At 50.6% G+C, this 16567-nt stretch overlaps 1 protein-coding gene and 1 pseudogene across 1 annotated transcript in view; one reads left to right on the forward strand and one right to left on the reverse strand.

The window, feature by feature from the left end:
- SAE1 (SUMO1 activating enzyme subunit 1) overlaps positions 1-16567 on the forward strand; it is a 54490-nt gene that overhangs the window by 30620 nt on the left and 7303 nt on the right. The window contains exon 7 of the mRNA XM_039881668.1: positions 12631-12775. Coding sequence (XP_039737602.1) covers positions 12631-12775 — 145 coding nt within the window. The remainder of the gene's footprint in view (positions 1-12630; positions 12776-16567) is intronic.
- On the reverse strand, positions 8766-8884 carry LOC120617917 (uncharacterized; annotated as a pseudogene).

Below are 16567 nucleotides of genomic sequence, written 5' to 3' on the forward strand. Positions count from 1 at the left end.
ATTTGTTCTTTTTGAGGTTACTGCGAGTTTAGCATAACAGGAGTGCTAAAAATATCGGGTCTCGTATGGAAACAGCGTTCACTCACCAGCGTGAACAACAACAGGCAGGTTTAGCCCAGAGCAGGGAGAAATGGGCTTCATGTCAGGACGAGGACCGCTTAGCAGGGAGCCTCGGCAGTCTCCGCTGTCTCGGTCTCTGTTCTAATGACTCGTGGAAAAGTTCTTAGGCCATCTCCGGGCCTCAGGGGTAAAGCTGCAGATCATCTCAGACCAAACGTTTCTTGAGCACCTGCTGTGCCAGATCCCGCGCCTGGGAATCACCCGGAGGAAGCGAGTCTCCTCGCCGGCGGAGACGACGGCGGAGACAAGCAGTTCCCGCGAGGAGCGCCGTGGCCGGGCGGTGGGGAGCGTGTGTCGTTCCATTCCGTTGTGCAGCACGGGCGAGTTATTCCATTAGAGTCCAAAGCAAGCCTACCGGAGCTCAGGGTCTTGAGGGTCTGGCCATCTTTGGGGAGTGGGAGATCTCAGAGGAGGAGACATCTGAGCTGGATTTTAAGGAACAGCTGTTTGCTGGGTGGTAAAGAGAGGTGGGGACATCGCAGGCAGAGGAGCGGTGCACGCACACGGTGCGGACACCATGTCACAGGGAGACGAGCAGGTGGGGGCTGGTCAGGGGACATCATCGGGCCTCTGCGTTTTAGGCTTTTTATCATCCAGCCAAGCCAGATGTTCTCTAGCTGATAGGCTATCGGAATCGCTCTGGGAACGTTTGAAAAATAGAGGCCCTCGTTCTAGCTCAGACTGACTGAATCAAAACAGCTTGGGCTTCGCCACATCTCTGTAGAGCCCCAGGTTTCCGAGGGGTCCGCCACTTAGAGAGGAACCACTGCCGCAGGAGGATGGGAACCCGCGTCAGCCTTGATGGACTGTTTGTGTCTTAATTTTTAAATCCATTAAGTGTTGTGCTTCAAATGAGGACGTCATCACGCTGAGGCAGGGGGGAAAAAGGAATTAAGCCATGTAGCTTGAAAACGGTATTTTGACTATGTGTCCTCAGACTGAAGAAAAAAGAACTATAAACAAGTATGGAACCCTGGTTGGCAGGTTTACTTCTCATAATGGTATGGGTTAGCAATTCCGAAACTACTTACCGCATAGTCTAGGATTGAGCAAATAGGTAAATATGTTGCGGATAATGAGAATCGGGTTTTTTCGGTTATCATTGCCAGGAAAGGGAGTTCCTGTAAATATGGAAGGCAGGGAAGTTCAGAAGGAACCCCATGGGATCGGATTGAAATTTGAGTCACCCAGATGAACTCATGGTTTTTATATATAGATGTAGAAATAGATGTGTGTGTGTACGTGTCCTCACACTCACACACACGTATTTCCTGGCTCTGTTTGCTGAGAGAACTTAGAAGCAAAGACACTCTGGTAGCAGTGAACACACCTCGTGCCCAGATCTTGATTGTTAATGTCCAAGGAACCAGGGCTCCTTGGAGAAATGGCCGATTCTGGGGCTGGGGTAGGAAAATTGCGGGTGAGCTCGAGGTAGCCTGCGGTGCCAGAAAGTAAGGACATTCTCAGAGAATGATGAGTCAGGTCAAAAGGACACAGGAGCCAGCTCGAAGGGGCTCCTACTGGTCAAATCTGGGACAATTCAAGGATCAAATAAATAACAGTAGTAATAGATGATAACTTGTAGAATAAAATAAGAACCCCTGAGTCTACACTGACAGATAAGTGAATAAGTGAATAAGTAAATAAATGAAGGAAGAGGGAAAGTTTTGTTTGTTTGTTTGTTTGTTACGGCAGAATGACAGTAAATAAAGGAATGGTCAAGATAAAATATCTGTATTTGACCGTCACCATAGTAGCAAAGATTGTTTCAGTCAAGAATCATTGATGGAAGCTAAAACTAACGGGAAAGTGGGCTGTGAAACAGGGTAGGTGTCTCCTGCCTGGTTGCTTCTAGTTAGTTACTAAGAGAGACCTAGAGAAACCTCGCAGACTGTACTAGACCAAGAGGTCAAGGTTGGCAGCCCAGGAACAGGACAAGTGGATCTCATGCCTGCTGGTAGGCACGCCGAGGAGGACGCAGCACCTCGCAGGCATTCCCGACCAGAGTGGGTGGTCGGGCTCATCGTGAGGAGACAGCAGACTCGAGTTGAAGAATGTTCTATAAAATAAATGGCCTGTGCCAAAAGCGGCCTGCAGGGTAGAGGAACCCCTTTCCAGGTAAAAGGAGAATGAGAGACATCATTAAATGGAGTGTGGAATCCCGGACTGGCTGGAGAGCAGGAGACGATTATTTTTCTTCTTTCACTCTCAAAGGAATTAGGGGGACAGTCGGTAAAATTTCAAAGAAGTATTTAGGGGCAAATTTCAAATCAGGAGAAAAACATGTGCGTGTATAGATAATAAATACAAAGAATGACAAATGTGGTCGGAGGTTAACATTGGGAATTAGGTGAAGCGATACAAGAATTGTGTGTGCAGTTTTTTTGGAAGTCTAAATTTATTTCAAAATAAAATTCAAAATAATGAAAACCCCAAACCACCTCCAAAAAAGCGCATTCTCAACCCCTGGGGAAGCCTTGATGTCTGATGACCAGCTGAGTGATACCTGCAGAGAGGGCTTTTGATTCGTGCTGGGCCCCCAGGAAGGGGTGGCACACGTCTGGGTGCATGGCCACCCTCCCCGGGGGGCAGGGGGCCTTCATCTGCTTTCTTTGGGCACAGTTCTTCTGCAGAGGAGCCACAGAGGAGCCCAGGCTTGCAGGGTACCTAGAGATCTCCGCCATGGGAGAAATCCCACGCCTCATGTGAGAGAACGGCGGGGCCGCACGGCCCCCACATTGGGTTCTGGCTCTGCAAAAGGACTCTCCTGGTGAGCAGTAAGCAGTGTGAGGCCAACTTGGGGGGCGCATTTGCATGTGTACAATTTCCTAACTGTAGAGGAGCCTGCAGTTTTTGTCTAGAGCTGGGCAGGACCTTACTAGGAATACAAATGGTCCGGGAACCTGGTTGGCTGCTGCTTTCATCCGGAGCCCCAGACGCGCGCCCTCCGAGGTGGTGCCCTGTGGGACCGAGGTTCCGCCTAGAAGCCTCCCGCTCCCTTCACTCCCTCCTGGTCTTATGCCCCAAGATCTGGCAGAGGACTGCCCCCTCCCATCAGCCATCGCCGGAGGCGCCGCCCCTTTACTGGCCTCCCCACTGCGCCCTGCTTTCCGATCTGTTCCTCGCCCACCCGTCTGCGTCACCAGACTCCATCGAAAACCTAAAACTCTTCCATGGTTCTCTGTTGCCTTCAGATAAAACTTTTCCTGGACTGGTGTCTCAGACTTGGGGCCTGCTGACCTCTGCTCATTTCTGCTCCTTTCTGCCCTCATAAACCCTGTGCTCATACTGAACTACTTGTTGTCCCCCAGACATGTCACCTCATGCTGTCACGCCTCATTTCTTCACACGTTTCTGTTCCTTCTGCCTGGAATGTCCGCTTCGGCCCTTCCCCCTTATCCGAGCTGGGTCCTCCCTCTGTAATCCCATGCCACCGTCTGGGCCACACAGCGGGCTCAGGGCAGGGACCACAGCTCCCGCATCTCCTGACTGTCCAGCGCAGGCCTGGCACAGAGCAAGGCTTGGTAAATGGATCAGTTGGCTCCTGGGGCCACCTGTTCCAAGTTTGGAGCACCTTGCCAGTACTTAACTTGTGGCTTCGTTAATTTGTTTGAAGCCTCTGTAAAGCCATCTAGATGGTGCTAATTTGCATAGCTGGCCTTTGGCTTCTCCCCACTGTGCCACAAGACAGGAAGCGCCTCTAAGCCCAGGACCTGGCTGCAGGACTGTGCCTACACCATCCCGAGGGCTGGGGACCTTCCGCTCTCCTCAAACTCCCCGTTCCCCTGAGCCGCGGCGCCCATCCCGTTAGGAGCTAGAGAGCAGGGCCGAGGGCTGAGGGCCCACCTGGGGGATCAGGGCCTTTTCTCAGGTGGCCGATTGTTCTTGGTTTGTACATCTAGCCGGACAAGTCTGGAGTTCATGTCTGGAGTTCACGTCTGGAGTTCGCGTCTGCTTGCTCCTGCAGTAGGATGTCAGCCACTTAAGCCTTGCGGTCTCCAGATTTGGATTCGGAAGAAAGAAGTTTAGGTGTCAGCTTGTCCACATACTTCCTGACCTTGAGTGGGTCCCTTTACCCCGTGACCTCTGCTTCCTCACTTAGAAACGGAGGAGGTGTTGACAGTCTTATGCTCCCAGCGATCGCGTGTAAGAGAACCTTAGAAATACTTGTCTCCTCTTTTAAATTGTAAGAGTAAGACACCTTAGTAAATATTCAGATACCTTGGAGGAGACTGTGACAGTTCTTCCAGAACTTTCCTGTGTTTTATACCTCATTCTTCTCCGTCACTGCGTGGGTTCTTCTGCAAGGTTTCCTAATGACAGACACAATTTTTTTTACTGTTCTAAGTAGACTTTGGAAAACTTTGTTTCTCCGATTCCTCCTCTCTCAGTTCTCCCTGCCCCCACCGCACTCCCAACTTGTCTGTTTTTATGATCATAATTGACTTTGTGTCCAGACCTCAGCTTGGGTGGGTGATCAGTTACCTTCAGAAGGAACTTCTTATTTTAGAACTTGTAACCTTTGTAAACCAGGCCGAAGGCAGCCATCACTGTTCGGGCCTCGCGTTCCCCAGGGGGCGTTTGGTGTCCAGCAGTGACAGGAACTGCCGACGGGGGACAGCCAAAGGGAAATGGGTTCCGATAATGGGGCAGCAGCTGAGCACTTGTTGATTTGCTGCTGTCATGACCACAAATGTTTAAAAATAATTTGTAGGGATGGAGAATGAAGAAAGTGGGTTTTGTTTTTTGTTTGGTGCCACTGCCTTATCAGTGGTAGAGAGAACGCAGACCACAGTCATTCAGAAAGGAAGAAGGCACTGTCATGCAGAGAGAAGAGAGGTGAGGGGAAGGGCAGAGGTGACCCGTAAGTGCTTTTCAACTGGCAGTGACTCTGGTTAGTCACCTGCCTCCCCCCGCCATCAGTCTGAAAAACAAGCATAACCCTAAGTCTCGCTCATAGTGGTCCAAGGACTAAATGAAGGCTTGGGACGTGTTGTCCATCGATCGCTGTCGATGCAGCGCTTTGCGTGCATCGTGATCACACTGAGTCTTCACAGCACCCTCGTGAGAGATCATCCCATCCTCACGTGACGGCTCGAGTCTTGGAGAGGCTTCATCATCTGTCCAGCATCGCCACACCCAGTTAAGTTTGTGAGCGTCACCCAGCACTGCTTCTCAGAGGGCTCACTCTGACTTTAATTATCAGCATTACTGATAATAGCATTGTGTCCATTTAGAAAATCTGAATTTCACCCGAGCCCTGTGACATTTTCTTATTCCACTTTTGCAGATGGGAAAGTAAGGCCCACCGAGAGCAGATTGCAATAAAGGGCAACATTGTCAGCAACCTGCCTTGTTCCTGCTCCTTGCGGCCGGCCCCGCATCCTCCCCACCCCCGGCCTTAGCCTGTGTTTGAGCAGCTCCCAGGCCCCAAGCCCAGCTGCGATTCTTGCTTGAAGCCTCACATCTTTTCTCTGACTGTCAGACAGCAGTCACGGGAATGTCCTGTGCCGTCTTCCCTCGGTAAGAGCGGTTGGCAGAGAGCAGCAGATGCCCAGAGTCAAGGTCATGTGCCACTCAAGTGCTGGGCTGGAGAAAAGAGCCTGTCTCCCTGGCGCTTGTGACAGGCGGGGCGGTCGGCGTGTGGAAGGCTCGGCAGCCTGTCAGACCGGCGCTGGGAGCAGGGGGCGCGCCTGGCCGTGAGAGACCGACCGCTAGTGGGGGCCGCGCAGCGCTGTTCGCGTCCTCTCTCCACGACTTGCGTCTGTAGTTTAGAAATATTTTGTCCCCTTCTTTTTGCAGCTTACAGTCTTTTCATAGTCGTCAGAATGTTCCACTTGAAAAGGCAAGCTCAGGAATCACGACATCTTTTAGAGGAGAAATATTTGGTTGCACAGAGTCTTCGTGGGTGGTTTGCGTTCTTCCAGACCAGTTAGCTCTGGGGTGAGGGGCCAAATCTGTTCGAAGTAATTTTGTTTTAAATGAACGTGTCTTCTATCCTGTCCCTGCTCCTGGGGAGGCAGTATGACATAGAGGTCACCAGTGTGGTGACTTTTGAGTCTACTGTGACCCAGAGTCTTTCCGAAGCCTTAGTTTCCCACCTCCCAGATGAGGATGGTGACAGCGGTACCTGCTTTATGCTGTTTATTTTGACATGGGAGTGCTCGTTCTGAATATAGGATGTACTCTGCCTTTTTAAAACCTAAATGTTGCAAAAAAAAAGAAGTAGGGTCGGGCCTGGTTAGTATATGGATGGGAGATCACCTAGGAATACCAGGTGCTGTAGGCGTTAAAAAAAAATTTGGTAAAACTGCTCAAACGTAATTTTAATAGCTGAGTAATATTCATTCTATCACTATATCATATGTAGCCACCTATTATTGAATGTGAGGTTAATTCCAGATTTCCTGTGGTATGAATAACAAGGCGCAGTGACCTTTTATACATAATCCAATCACTGGCCAAGGGCATTATCTTTAGTAAAGATCCTCCGTACCACATTTTCATGAAGTTTACTGAGTATTCATACTCCACACACAGTGCTCCGGGTGACAGAGCTGGTTCCCCGGCCTCGCTTAGGTTGAGTGATCTTGGTCTTTAATTTGGTAGGCAAAAAATGGCATCTTGTTTTCAGGTCATTTCTGAGAAATAGTCCTCTTCTCTCCCTCATCAACAACTTCACCTGGCTGCCTCAGATTCTTCTCAGAAGAGAGAGAGATGTAAACAGCTAGAGATAGCTCTCTCTGTTTTGAGCTGATACATGGTGAGGTCACAGACTAGACCTCATTGAAGAGGCCAAGGGTGGCCAGGACTTGGAGCCCAGAGGGGCATTCCAGAGCAGGTCTTTAGGGGGGGCCACTCCAGTGGTGACATTCTCTGGTGAAAGAGATCACAGTACTGTGTGGCCGTGGAGACAGACCAGGGCTTCTGAGGTGTGCCGTCTGTGGATTGGGAGCTTCGCATTCGAGGGCAGAGCCTGAGCCGTCCTGGGGACAGCTCAGGGTGTGGGGGTGGAGGGTAGGTGCTCAGGACACGTTTTTGCATGAAGAAGTGAATGAATGAATGAATACATGCACACACGTGCTTCTAAGTTTCTGGGTTAAAGAGAAAAACCAAGGGTGAGGTAAATGAAGGGGGTCTATTGTAGGGTCGAGCCGAGCAGATGACCAGATGCCTTGAAAGATAAGAGGCTGAAACAGCCACGCTCGTGGCGGCCTCCCTGAAATGACCCTTCCTTCCCCAGTCCGACTCTGTCCCTCTGAACTTCACACCCGTGGACAGGCTGCTCTGCACCTTTAGCTCTTAACTGTGGCCTTGAACGCCAGCCCTCTATCTTGTTACCCTCTTGAGGGCAGACGTGGTGTACCTTGTTTCTTGCTGGACATTCTACGTCTAGTGTGTTTGTAAATACTTGATAAGAAGCAGATCCATCCCGGGTACCTCGAAAACTATTCGCTTCAATTAGTGAAAGAGCAGGCCTGGTTAGCATCTGTGAGGACCTTATGTCACTTTGTCATGAGCCTGCTCCCCTCATGGGTGACTCTTTGCCTTCCTTCCCCAGACACTGGGGCTTCCCGTGGCGCAGATGCTTTCTCAGTGCCTGCCAGAGGGCGGGCCATGCGAGGCGTTAAATGGGTAGCAGTGAACAAAATAGATATGGCCTCTGCCCCACTGAGCACAAACATAGCGGAGGAGACAAGTCAGTCCTTGTACGAGTGAATTTACGCAGATGACCGCGGCATCGCAAACTGTGACTGAGAGCCGCGAAGGGAGAGAGCGGGGCTTGGAGAGTGTCGTCCAGAGCCCACGGCTGAACTAGTGGAGGTGACACAGTTAACGGAGGGACCTCTGCGTGACCGGGTCCGTCAGCTCCAGGGGGCGTGCCAGCGGGGCGTCTGGAGGTGGCAGAGGAAGGGCCGCGGTTCTGGAGCTCGTTGTCCGTCCCATTCCCGCACTGGACTTGGCGCTGTCCTGGGTGCTTTACATCTGCTAGTTCACTTACCCCTCAAAGCCCGTGAGGTAAGTGCGCTTACGATTGCAATTTTAGGGAGAAAGCTCGGGGGCGTCGTCACTTGCCCAGGGTCACAGGAAGTGGAAAGCTTGGGGGTGCGGCCCAGGCATTCTGGCCCCACAGCTGTGCTCCCCACCGCTCTCTACGGACACCGTGGGCCCTAAAGAGCAGCCTGGGAGCAGATGGAGGTGTGAGGCCAGCGGGGCTGTGACCGGGCCTGGGGACCCGGTGTGAGGCCAGCGGGGCTGTGACCGGGCCTGGGGACCCGTGAAGACGGGGCGGCTCCAGCTGGTGCAGGGGCACCCGGCTCCTCGGGGAGACCACCAGTCCCGCCCCACGATGCTCTCTGAGCGCTCCTTCTCTGCTTGCCACCTTTCGTCCTCGCTAAACGCTCCGAGGGGGCCAAGCGTGCACTTCGCTCCCCGCTGCCCAGCCCAGTGCCTGGCTCAAAGTCGCTACTCAGGACTTGTGTGTCGAGTGAACAACTGACTAAATGTCAGACCTGGTGTTTTTGTCTTGGAAGACAGGCCATTGGCTAAGGGGATGACTGTACTTCTCGTTTTCTTGGAAGTTTGTGTCACTAGGAGTGGAGCCGATTCTCTGGCCATTTCTTTCTTTCTTTTTTTTTTTTAAACACCTACAGCACCTGGTCTTCCTAAGTGGTCTCCCATCCAAGAACTAACCAGGCCCGACCCTGCTTAGCTTCCGAGACCAGATAAGATCGGGCACGTTCAGGGGGACATGGCCGCAGACTCCCTGGCCATTTCTGGAGGTCATGTGTCTCCACTGCATGCGCCAGCTTGGGGAGATGGGGTATCCCGGGTGGATGGGGAGCCCTAGAGAGACTGGGGCAAGGTTGTCTGGAACAGAAGGCTTTAGGCATCAGTCAGGCAACTGAGGTTTTTATATAGATTTGGCTTTTTTCCCCTTAATTGAGCTATTTTTGGAGATAGTGATTGGGTTGAGGCTAATTTGCAACATCGATTTCATTTTTTTCTATAAAAAATACTGTTGTTTTTTTTTTTGTGGCCTTAGCGATTATGCTAAATACAATTCCGCTATTTAAATGCAATAAGAAATTTAGACAAAGAAATACAGCGATTAATAATGTTGCTTTCCACATTCCTATTATAACACTAATCTGGTACTGTTTCAGATTAAATTTGAATCTGAGTGTCATTTTTGCAAAAGTAGTATATTCACAGTATATTAGTACGCAGTTTTCTAATATGTGAGAAGATTCTTAGTTTCTCCTTTTCAAAGTTTGCCTTTTCCGTTACATGGGCAAGCCCTGAACTTCAGAAGAGACACCAGCCTGTCATCCCTGGACTGCAGCAGCCTGAGTTAATTAAAAGGTTCAGATGAAGTCAATCAAGTTTGGGACTCTGGTTTTGTGCCGTGTTTTGATACGATTCGATGAGTCATCTTTTGGCAGAGCAGCTCGCCGTCCCTGACGGTATTTGATCTTAATGGGCTAGTTTTACAATCTGGAAACGGTGGGGAGGTGCTCTCCAGAAATGCAGAGTCAACAGCGATGTGTGTGTGTCTGGCTGTCTGGGAGGGTCAGAGAGGAGAACAAAGAGGGGAGTTTAATAAGCAAGAACTCGGCAGGGACTGGGGTCGCTCCTGGGGCTGCTGCCTGTCTAGGACGCGAGTTTTTTCCACCCCCCTCTGCCCCTGCTAACTGGAGTGCTGACATTCGAAAAAGTGAAAAACACAGCTTCTGTTTGCTTTGCTGCAAATAAGTGCCCGGACGGACTGGCCGCCTTCCCAGAGGCCCTGAGAGGACCTCAGATGTGGTCAGTGAGGTATCTGGACGGTGCCAGCCTGCCGGCCCTCGTCCAGGCGGCCTGCACCAGAGACAGGCGAGGGGCCCAGAGAAGCAGCGGGGCCAGCTGCTGGCCCCTTCGCTCCCCCACTTAGTGCCATCTGATTTCTTTCTGAGATGAAACTGGTCTTACTTTGAAGATTGATGGGCAGGGTTCATGTGGCCTGTGCCTCCACATCTCACCCACTGAACTAGTAATTTAAAATTGATGGACCGTTTAAGAGAGGGCGGGGCCCTTCTGGAAAATGCACAAACATGTGGTCAAGTGGGGGTCCTCCCGAGGTGGGGGGCAGAGAGCCAGACCTCTTGGACTCTTCGGGCTGTGCTCCTAATGTCCTGCCTTTCCCCTGGATTCAGTCAGGGTTAAGAAGCCCAGGGTTCGAATGCCAGAGTTGGCACTTCTGCTCCAGTACTTAGTGGCAGTTACATTGAACAAGCCGCTTACTCTCTCTGAACTTGTTTCTTCATCCGTAAAGAGAGAGAGGACCTGCCTCCCTCACCAGTTCGTCTGCGTGTGTGTTCACATATGCGCAGTTGACGGTGATGCCTGGCACGGAGTGGGCGCTGTTGCTTCTGCTGTTGTCCTGATGGTTTGAGTTTTTCTCCAAGAGCTTCTATTTCCTAGCCAAAAGGTGAAAAGCTTTGTGGTGAGGGCTGAAAAATTGTCCTCTCTTTTCTGTCCCTGTAATAGTTACAGCTTCTGGCCCAGAGATACAGAAACGAGAGCACTGCACAGGGAGGCACTTGTGGGACCCCTGCTGCTGCTCGCCACCCTGACGGTTGGCCATCAGTCTCTGCGTGGCTTCCCCTGGCCTTGGACCGTGCACTTGGCGCTGCCTCCTTCATCTGCTCAGACAGCACCGATACTTTCTCTATTTGTGGTCGTGTCTTCTCGGGAGTGATTGACAGGAATAGGGCCGACTTCGTACAGTCTGCTCGGAGTGCCCTCCACTTTGGCTGGACTAGCAGATTTCTATATTCCTCGGTCTGAACCAGGGACTAAGCGCCTCTTCTGCCGTCTTTTCCACCTGCCCTCCGCTGCTTACTTGGTCACGTTTGTTTTCTCTGAATCTGGATCCCAGCAGCACGTCTGCAGGGCTCGAAGTTCAGCTGAAGTGCAGGCAGATCAGTTGAGCCAGCGTCCGAATGGGCCTTGCCCTTGAGTTGGCTGCCAAGCGGCCAGGTAGAATTGAGGATTCTAGGAGCTGTCTTGAAAAACAGAGCCACGCTCCCAGACAGCAAACAGGTGTTTTGCAGCGTGCGCGCCCCCCGCCCTTAAGCCTCCACCATGCAGAGCCCCATGCTGGGCACTGAGCAGAGCGGAGCCCAGAAGCGGGCCGTGTCTCTTACCTGGGCCTCTTCAGTTGGGGTCCTCTCCGAACACGTTATAACCCACTCATAGACTTCCCTCAGGCTTCGGTGGAGCTGCCTGTCGTGGCCCCTAAGCCCCCCGTCCGCCCCCCAACGCCTTCACACGTGCAGAGAACAAGAGTCACTCGCTCGCCTTCATGCTGTTTGTGCCTCCGTCCACCAGGCACACAGGGCTCGCTGTTGCGGGTCGAATGAATGAATGAATTTGTACTGCTTCTTGGAGAGTGCTTTTCAGCCTAGGCTGCTCATCACCAGAACTATTTGTGCGTCTTAAAACAGGTAGAAAGAAGGGTTCATTCTTTCTTCTGGGGTGGGTTCCAAATGCTTGCATTTTTAAAGAGCCTCATGTCAGTTTCCTGTTTTCAAACCACCTGAAATTAATTTTTATGGAAGAGCCCTTGTACTGATAGAGAATAGAACTTTACAAATAAGTTCACTTTTTCAGTCAGCAAATACAGATGAGACTTAAATGGAAGCACTTTGTAAACTGTAAAGCCCCCTCCAGGTATGACGTGCTGACCCAGAGCGCCTAGGGATCCACGTGTCTGTACCTCTGCTCTGTGTGATGGGGGAGGAGTATAACCCTGTAGACCAGCTGTCTGCCCGCCTTGGGGAGCACGTAGGGAGCAAGAATGTCACCCGCTCAGCGCGCAGTGAGCATCGTGGACGGGGCGTAGTGGCAGTAAGAGGTGTTTGTATTTCGATCAGTCCGATCGTGTTCTTGCCTGTGTCTTTTTGTTCGGGCTGAAAATTCAAGCCTTGTTAGGATCTCACGACACAGTAGCTCTGATTTGCTGCTATCATTTTAACCTTTCTCTGGTTCATAATCAAAATTAAACCATTTCTGGAGGTTGACATAATCGTTGCACTAAGGGAGGTTGTGTTTGTAATGACTTGCTGTCTGATGAGCCCGAGCGTTTGGCGGGCCTTTCTGGCTGCGGCAGCCTTTGAACTGGTGCCAGCATGCGTGCCTCCTGCCCCTGACCTCTCCTCCGGGCCATCGCCGGGCCACACACACACACACACACACACACGGTCGTCGCTTCCTCAGCGGAGCTGTACCTGACAACACCCTACAGATGTCAGGTCCTCTGTTACACTGTCATGGCACGTGTCACGGTCATTTTAGTCGTTTCTGTCATTATTTGATTGCCTTTCTGACCATACTTGTTGAATAAATGAAAAGCATATTACCTTTCTCTTGGCCCATAGTTTAATTAATATATACCTCCTAGAAAATGAAAAACACGTCGGGTAACATCTCTAAGCCTGCGTTCAGCCTCTCTTCTTCCTCCCACAGTGCTCCTGAAGTTCCGCACGGACAAAGGCAGAGACCCGAGCTCCGACGCCTTTGGGGAAGATTCTGAGCTGTTGCTCCAGATCCGAAACGATGTGCTGGACTCCCTGGGCGTTAACCCCGAGCTGCTCCCCGCGGACTTTGTCAGGTCAGTCTCGGCACGTGTTACACTCCGCCCAGGCTGGGAGACGCCTGCTCTCAGTACTGGCCTTAAGCTGGAGAGATGCTTCGAAGACCGAAAACCCCAAAGAGAGCCTCCTTTGCCGCATTCTGCCATCTCTGCAGACCTCTGCCTCCCCGTTGGCATAGCAACAGTGTGAGAAATAGAGATGAGCAGGTTCTGTTTGTTTAACAGGTGTTTTATAGTCAGAATTCGAGGCGATGCGCAGTGTACGCGCCCCGTCGGGCACCGTTTCTCTCTACTCTTATCTTTTGGGGATGTTTCGAGATCAGTACACACAGCGCCTTTCCCTCCCGCCCTGCTCCAGCCCTGTAGCACTCCAGCATAGGAGTGGCACAGTTGGTCGAATCAGTCCCCTGCTGCCAGGCGTCTGACGCCACAAATGCTGTAGTGTGTGCGCAGGTAACTGTGGGGTGCCTTTCTAGAAGGGGAGTGGCTGGGCCGGGACAGTGTGATTTGCTCCACAGTGGCTGCTGCCCATTGCCCTCCGTTGACGATTTATTTACCAGTGCAGGCCGTCCCGCGCCCGCACCCTCCCTCGCCCTGGGCACTGGGCACGTTCGCCTCCAGTGACCATTCTTTGGTCTTACACGCCGTCAGGTTTAGGATTTGCTTGGAGAAGTCCAGACGGGGACGAGGTTAGGACCCCCTTCGGGCAGTTTTGGGGTCGTCTGCTCTTTGTCGTGTTTTCTTTCGGTGTCTGTGGGGGCTTCTCCTTGCTCTGCTGCGCCTCCAGCTCGTAGCAGTGATAGTGACGACTGTGATGCATGAGCAGCTGCCACGTGCCTGGTCTCTCCTCCACTATCCACCTCGTAGGTGAGAAGCTGCGGCCCGGGGTGCTGAGTGCCTGCCTAGTCCGAGGCGCGTGTGGCTGCTGACGGGAGCATCACGTATTGAAGACTTTCTGTACAGAGCCACATTTAATGTCGCAGTGTTCCCTTGAGACGCGATTCTTTTCTCATTATTTAAATTAAGAAACTGAGGCTCAGAAAGATTCTTTCACTTGTCCAAGGTTTCAGGAAGTAGCCAAGACCCTGGCCAGGTCGCACTACGCTGCGGGCCGGTGGCACGCCCCGCGGTTCTCTTCTCCGCAGTAAAGGGAGTCAGGGTCCCTTCGTTTGTGTCCGGGCACCTCGTTTGACACCAGCAAACCCCGCCAGGGCTAGGACCTGCAGTAGGCTTCGAGCCGCCTGCCGAGCCCTCGGCCATAGAGCGGCAGCATCCTGCATGGTGCCTTCGTAAGTTGGCACTGGGCGGTCGGGCCGAAGGCGGGCCGCGTCGGGAGGAGCCCCCTGGCAGAGGAAGGACGGTACGTGAGAAGCGAGTGGCACCTGCTCTGCCTCACGCAAGGCTCCTGCCCCAGCGGACCCAGCCAGGCCGTGAGTGTGCAGCTGAGTGACTAGTGGGGGTGCTTAGATGAGTGGCTTGGCTCTGTACCGCAGAGGCCCCACTTCCGGAAAGAGAAGACGCTGCCTAACTGACGGCCCGCCCAGCGCTCGGCTGGTGGTCCACCCACAGCGCTTTGCCCCGCTGCCCGTCGCTTTGCAGAAGTGGCTCTCCCTCGTCCCGGTCCTCGTGTGCTCAGGTGTCCCCGCTCTATTGTCCTTTAAGTAAGAGGGGTTTGGTGGCCTCTTGAAGTCTGCCAGGGGATAGGTAGCGATGAGGCCTGAGATGGGATAGGGCCTTCCGGCAGCTGAGCCGTCCTTGCAGATTGCCCGCTGCCAGCCCAGAGCAGGGAGCGCTCGCTTGAGCTGTGCACAAGTGGCCGTCCCCCTCATCTGTCTGTGATCTGCTCGCACCGTCCTTGACGCTGCCTTCCCTGTTCTCTTCAGAGCTCTGTTTTCTGGTTGTGAAAGTAACATGCCCGTTGCCAGAACAGGCGGAAGGAGCAGCCGTGGCCAACGCCTGAGTTTAGCCTCACAGACTTCTCTGTGTGCATTTACTCATATTTTTCTCTTTTAATAACAAAATGAGGTCATACTTTTTACATGACAACCGTCATAGACTCACGCGTGTCAGAAATAGAGATCCGAGTCCTCACTTGTGCTCCATAACGTTCATCGTCTGATGTATGGTTATTTATTTAACCATTGCCTTATTAGTGGCCATCTAAGTTGTTTATGGTTTTCACTAGTATATGCTTTTATAATGAACATTCATAATTTGTGTGTGTAGTGTAACTTTTTAAATTTTTTTTATCATGTCAAAATACACACCACATGCAGTGTTCCGTTTCAACAGTCATAAATGTGCGGCGGTCCCATGGCACTGAGCACGTCCAGTGTCGTGCGACCGTCACCCCTCTCCACTTCCGGAACTTCATCATCCTGAACTGAAAATCCGTGCCCGTTAAATGCCACCTTCCCCCCTGCCTTCCCCAGGCCCTGCTGACTTCTAATCTGCTTTGTGTCTCTGTGCATTTGACAATTCTAAGCGGCTCGTGTAAGTGGAATCATACAATATTTGTCCTTTTGTGAACTTACTGGTTTTTACATTATAGAAATAGTATACATACTTTGGAAAAATCAGATAGTACAGAATAAATTCAAAGGTGAAAATGAAAATCAGTCATCATTCCATTACCCAGAGAAAACCACTGACTGTTCGGTGTTATATCTTACACCTTTTCTGTCATAGCATATGTAAAAATACAATCCTTTGTAGATTTTTTAAAATGCTCGTAATATTTATTGTTAGCGAAGGTGATGGGAAAAGGTGCAACCCTTTTAGTGAGCACTTTGGAAATATGTGTCAGCAGTCTTAAAATGCTCCCTCTTTGGAATAGTGATTCTGCTCCTTGCTAATAAGAATATGCCCTAAAGAAATAGTGTGAGCAAACATTTGTGTACAGAAGATACTCATTATCATATTAAAAGAAATTGGAAAGGCATTAAGGAGTTAATGATATAAAATGGTGCAGTGTCCTGTGTAGATTACAAATGATAAACATAAAGAAAAATGGAAAGAATAATATAGTCGTGAAAACCTGGATACCACTCAGCTAGATTCAGTTGCTAATGTTTTGCTTTTAGTTTCGGGGAGGGAGGCATGATGCTGGCATGATGCTTTAAAAATGCAACAGAGTTCATTTGTTGTATTTGGTTCTGTGTCTCTTAAAATCTAGGACTTGGTAGATTATGGCTTGTCACCTGTTTTTATAAATAAAGTTTCGTTCCACATCTCATCTATGTATTATCTGTGGCAGCTTTTGTAGAATTTTTACAACTCTACAGTCGGAGACTTAGAGTTTAAACAGACCATGTGGCCTATAAAGCCAAAAAAATGTGCCGTCTGGTTCTTTATAGAGAACGTTTTCCAACTCGATCTAGAACAGTTGACTACTTTTTTTTAAGTGTCCAGGCCACTTATATTATAAAATAGCTCATATTCTGTGTTTGTTAGATTGTTTCTTATGGCGACCTTTTTTTTTCATCCTGTTTCATTTTTATTATTTAGACTTACAGTAAAATTTATTCTTGTTTCCTCATTGTGTATTTTTTAAAAATATACATATAGTAAAATTTATTTTTATTATACAATTCTGTGAGTTGTCCGTGTTTTTTTATTTACAGTTTATGAATTTTTACAAAGGCATAGGGTTGTGTAACCACCATCACAATTAAGATACATTAAAGTTTCATCACCCCCCCCAAATACCCTTGTGCCTTCTAGTCAGTCCCCCACCAGCAGCCCCTGACCCGTGTCCCATCCTTATAGTTCTGCCTTTCCAGTAATGTGGTACACAGGCAGACCTTGTGG

The sequence above is a fragment of the Pteropus medius genome, unplaced genomic scaffold, assembly GCF_902729225.1.
Source record: "Pteropus medius unplaced genomic scaffold, Ma_sr-lr_union100, whole genome shotgun sequence".
In the NCBI taxonomy this organism is placed as follows: Eukaryota; Metazoa; Chordata; class Mammalia; order Chiroptera; family Pteropodidae; genus Pteropus; species Pteropus medius.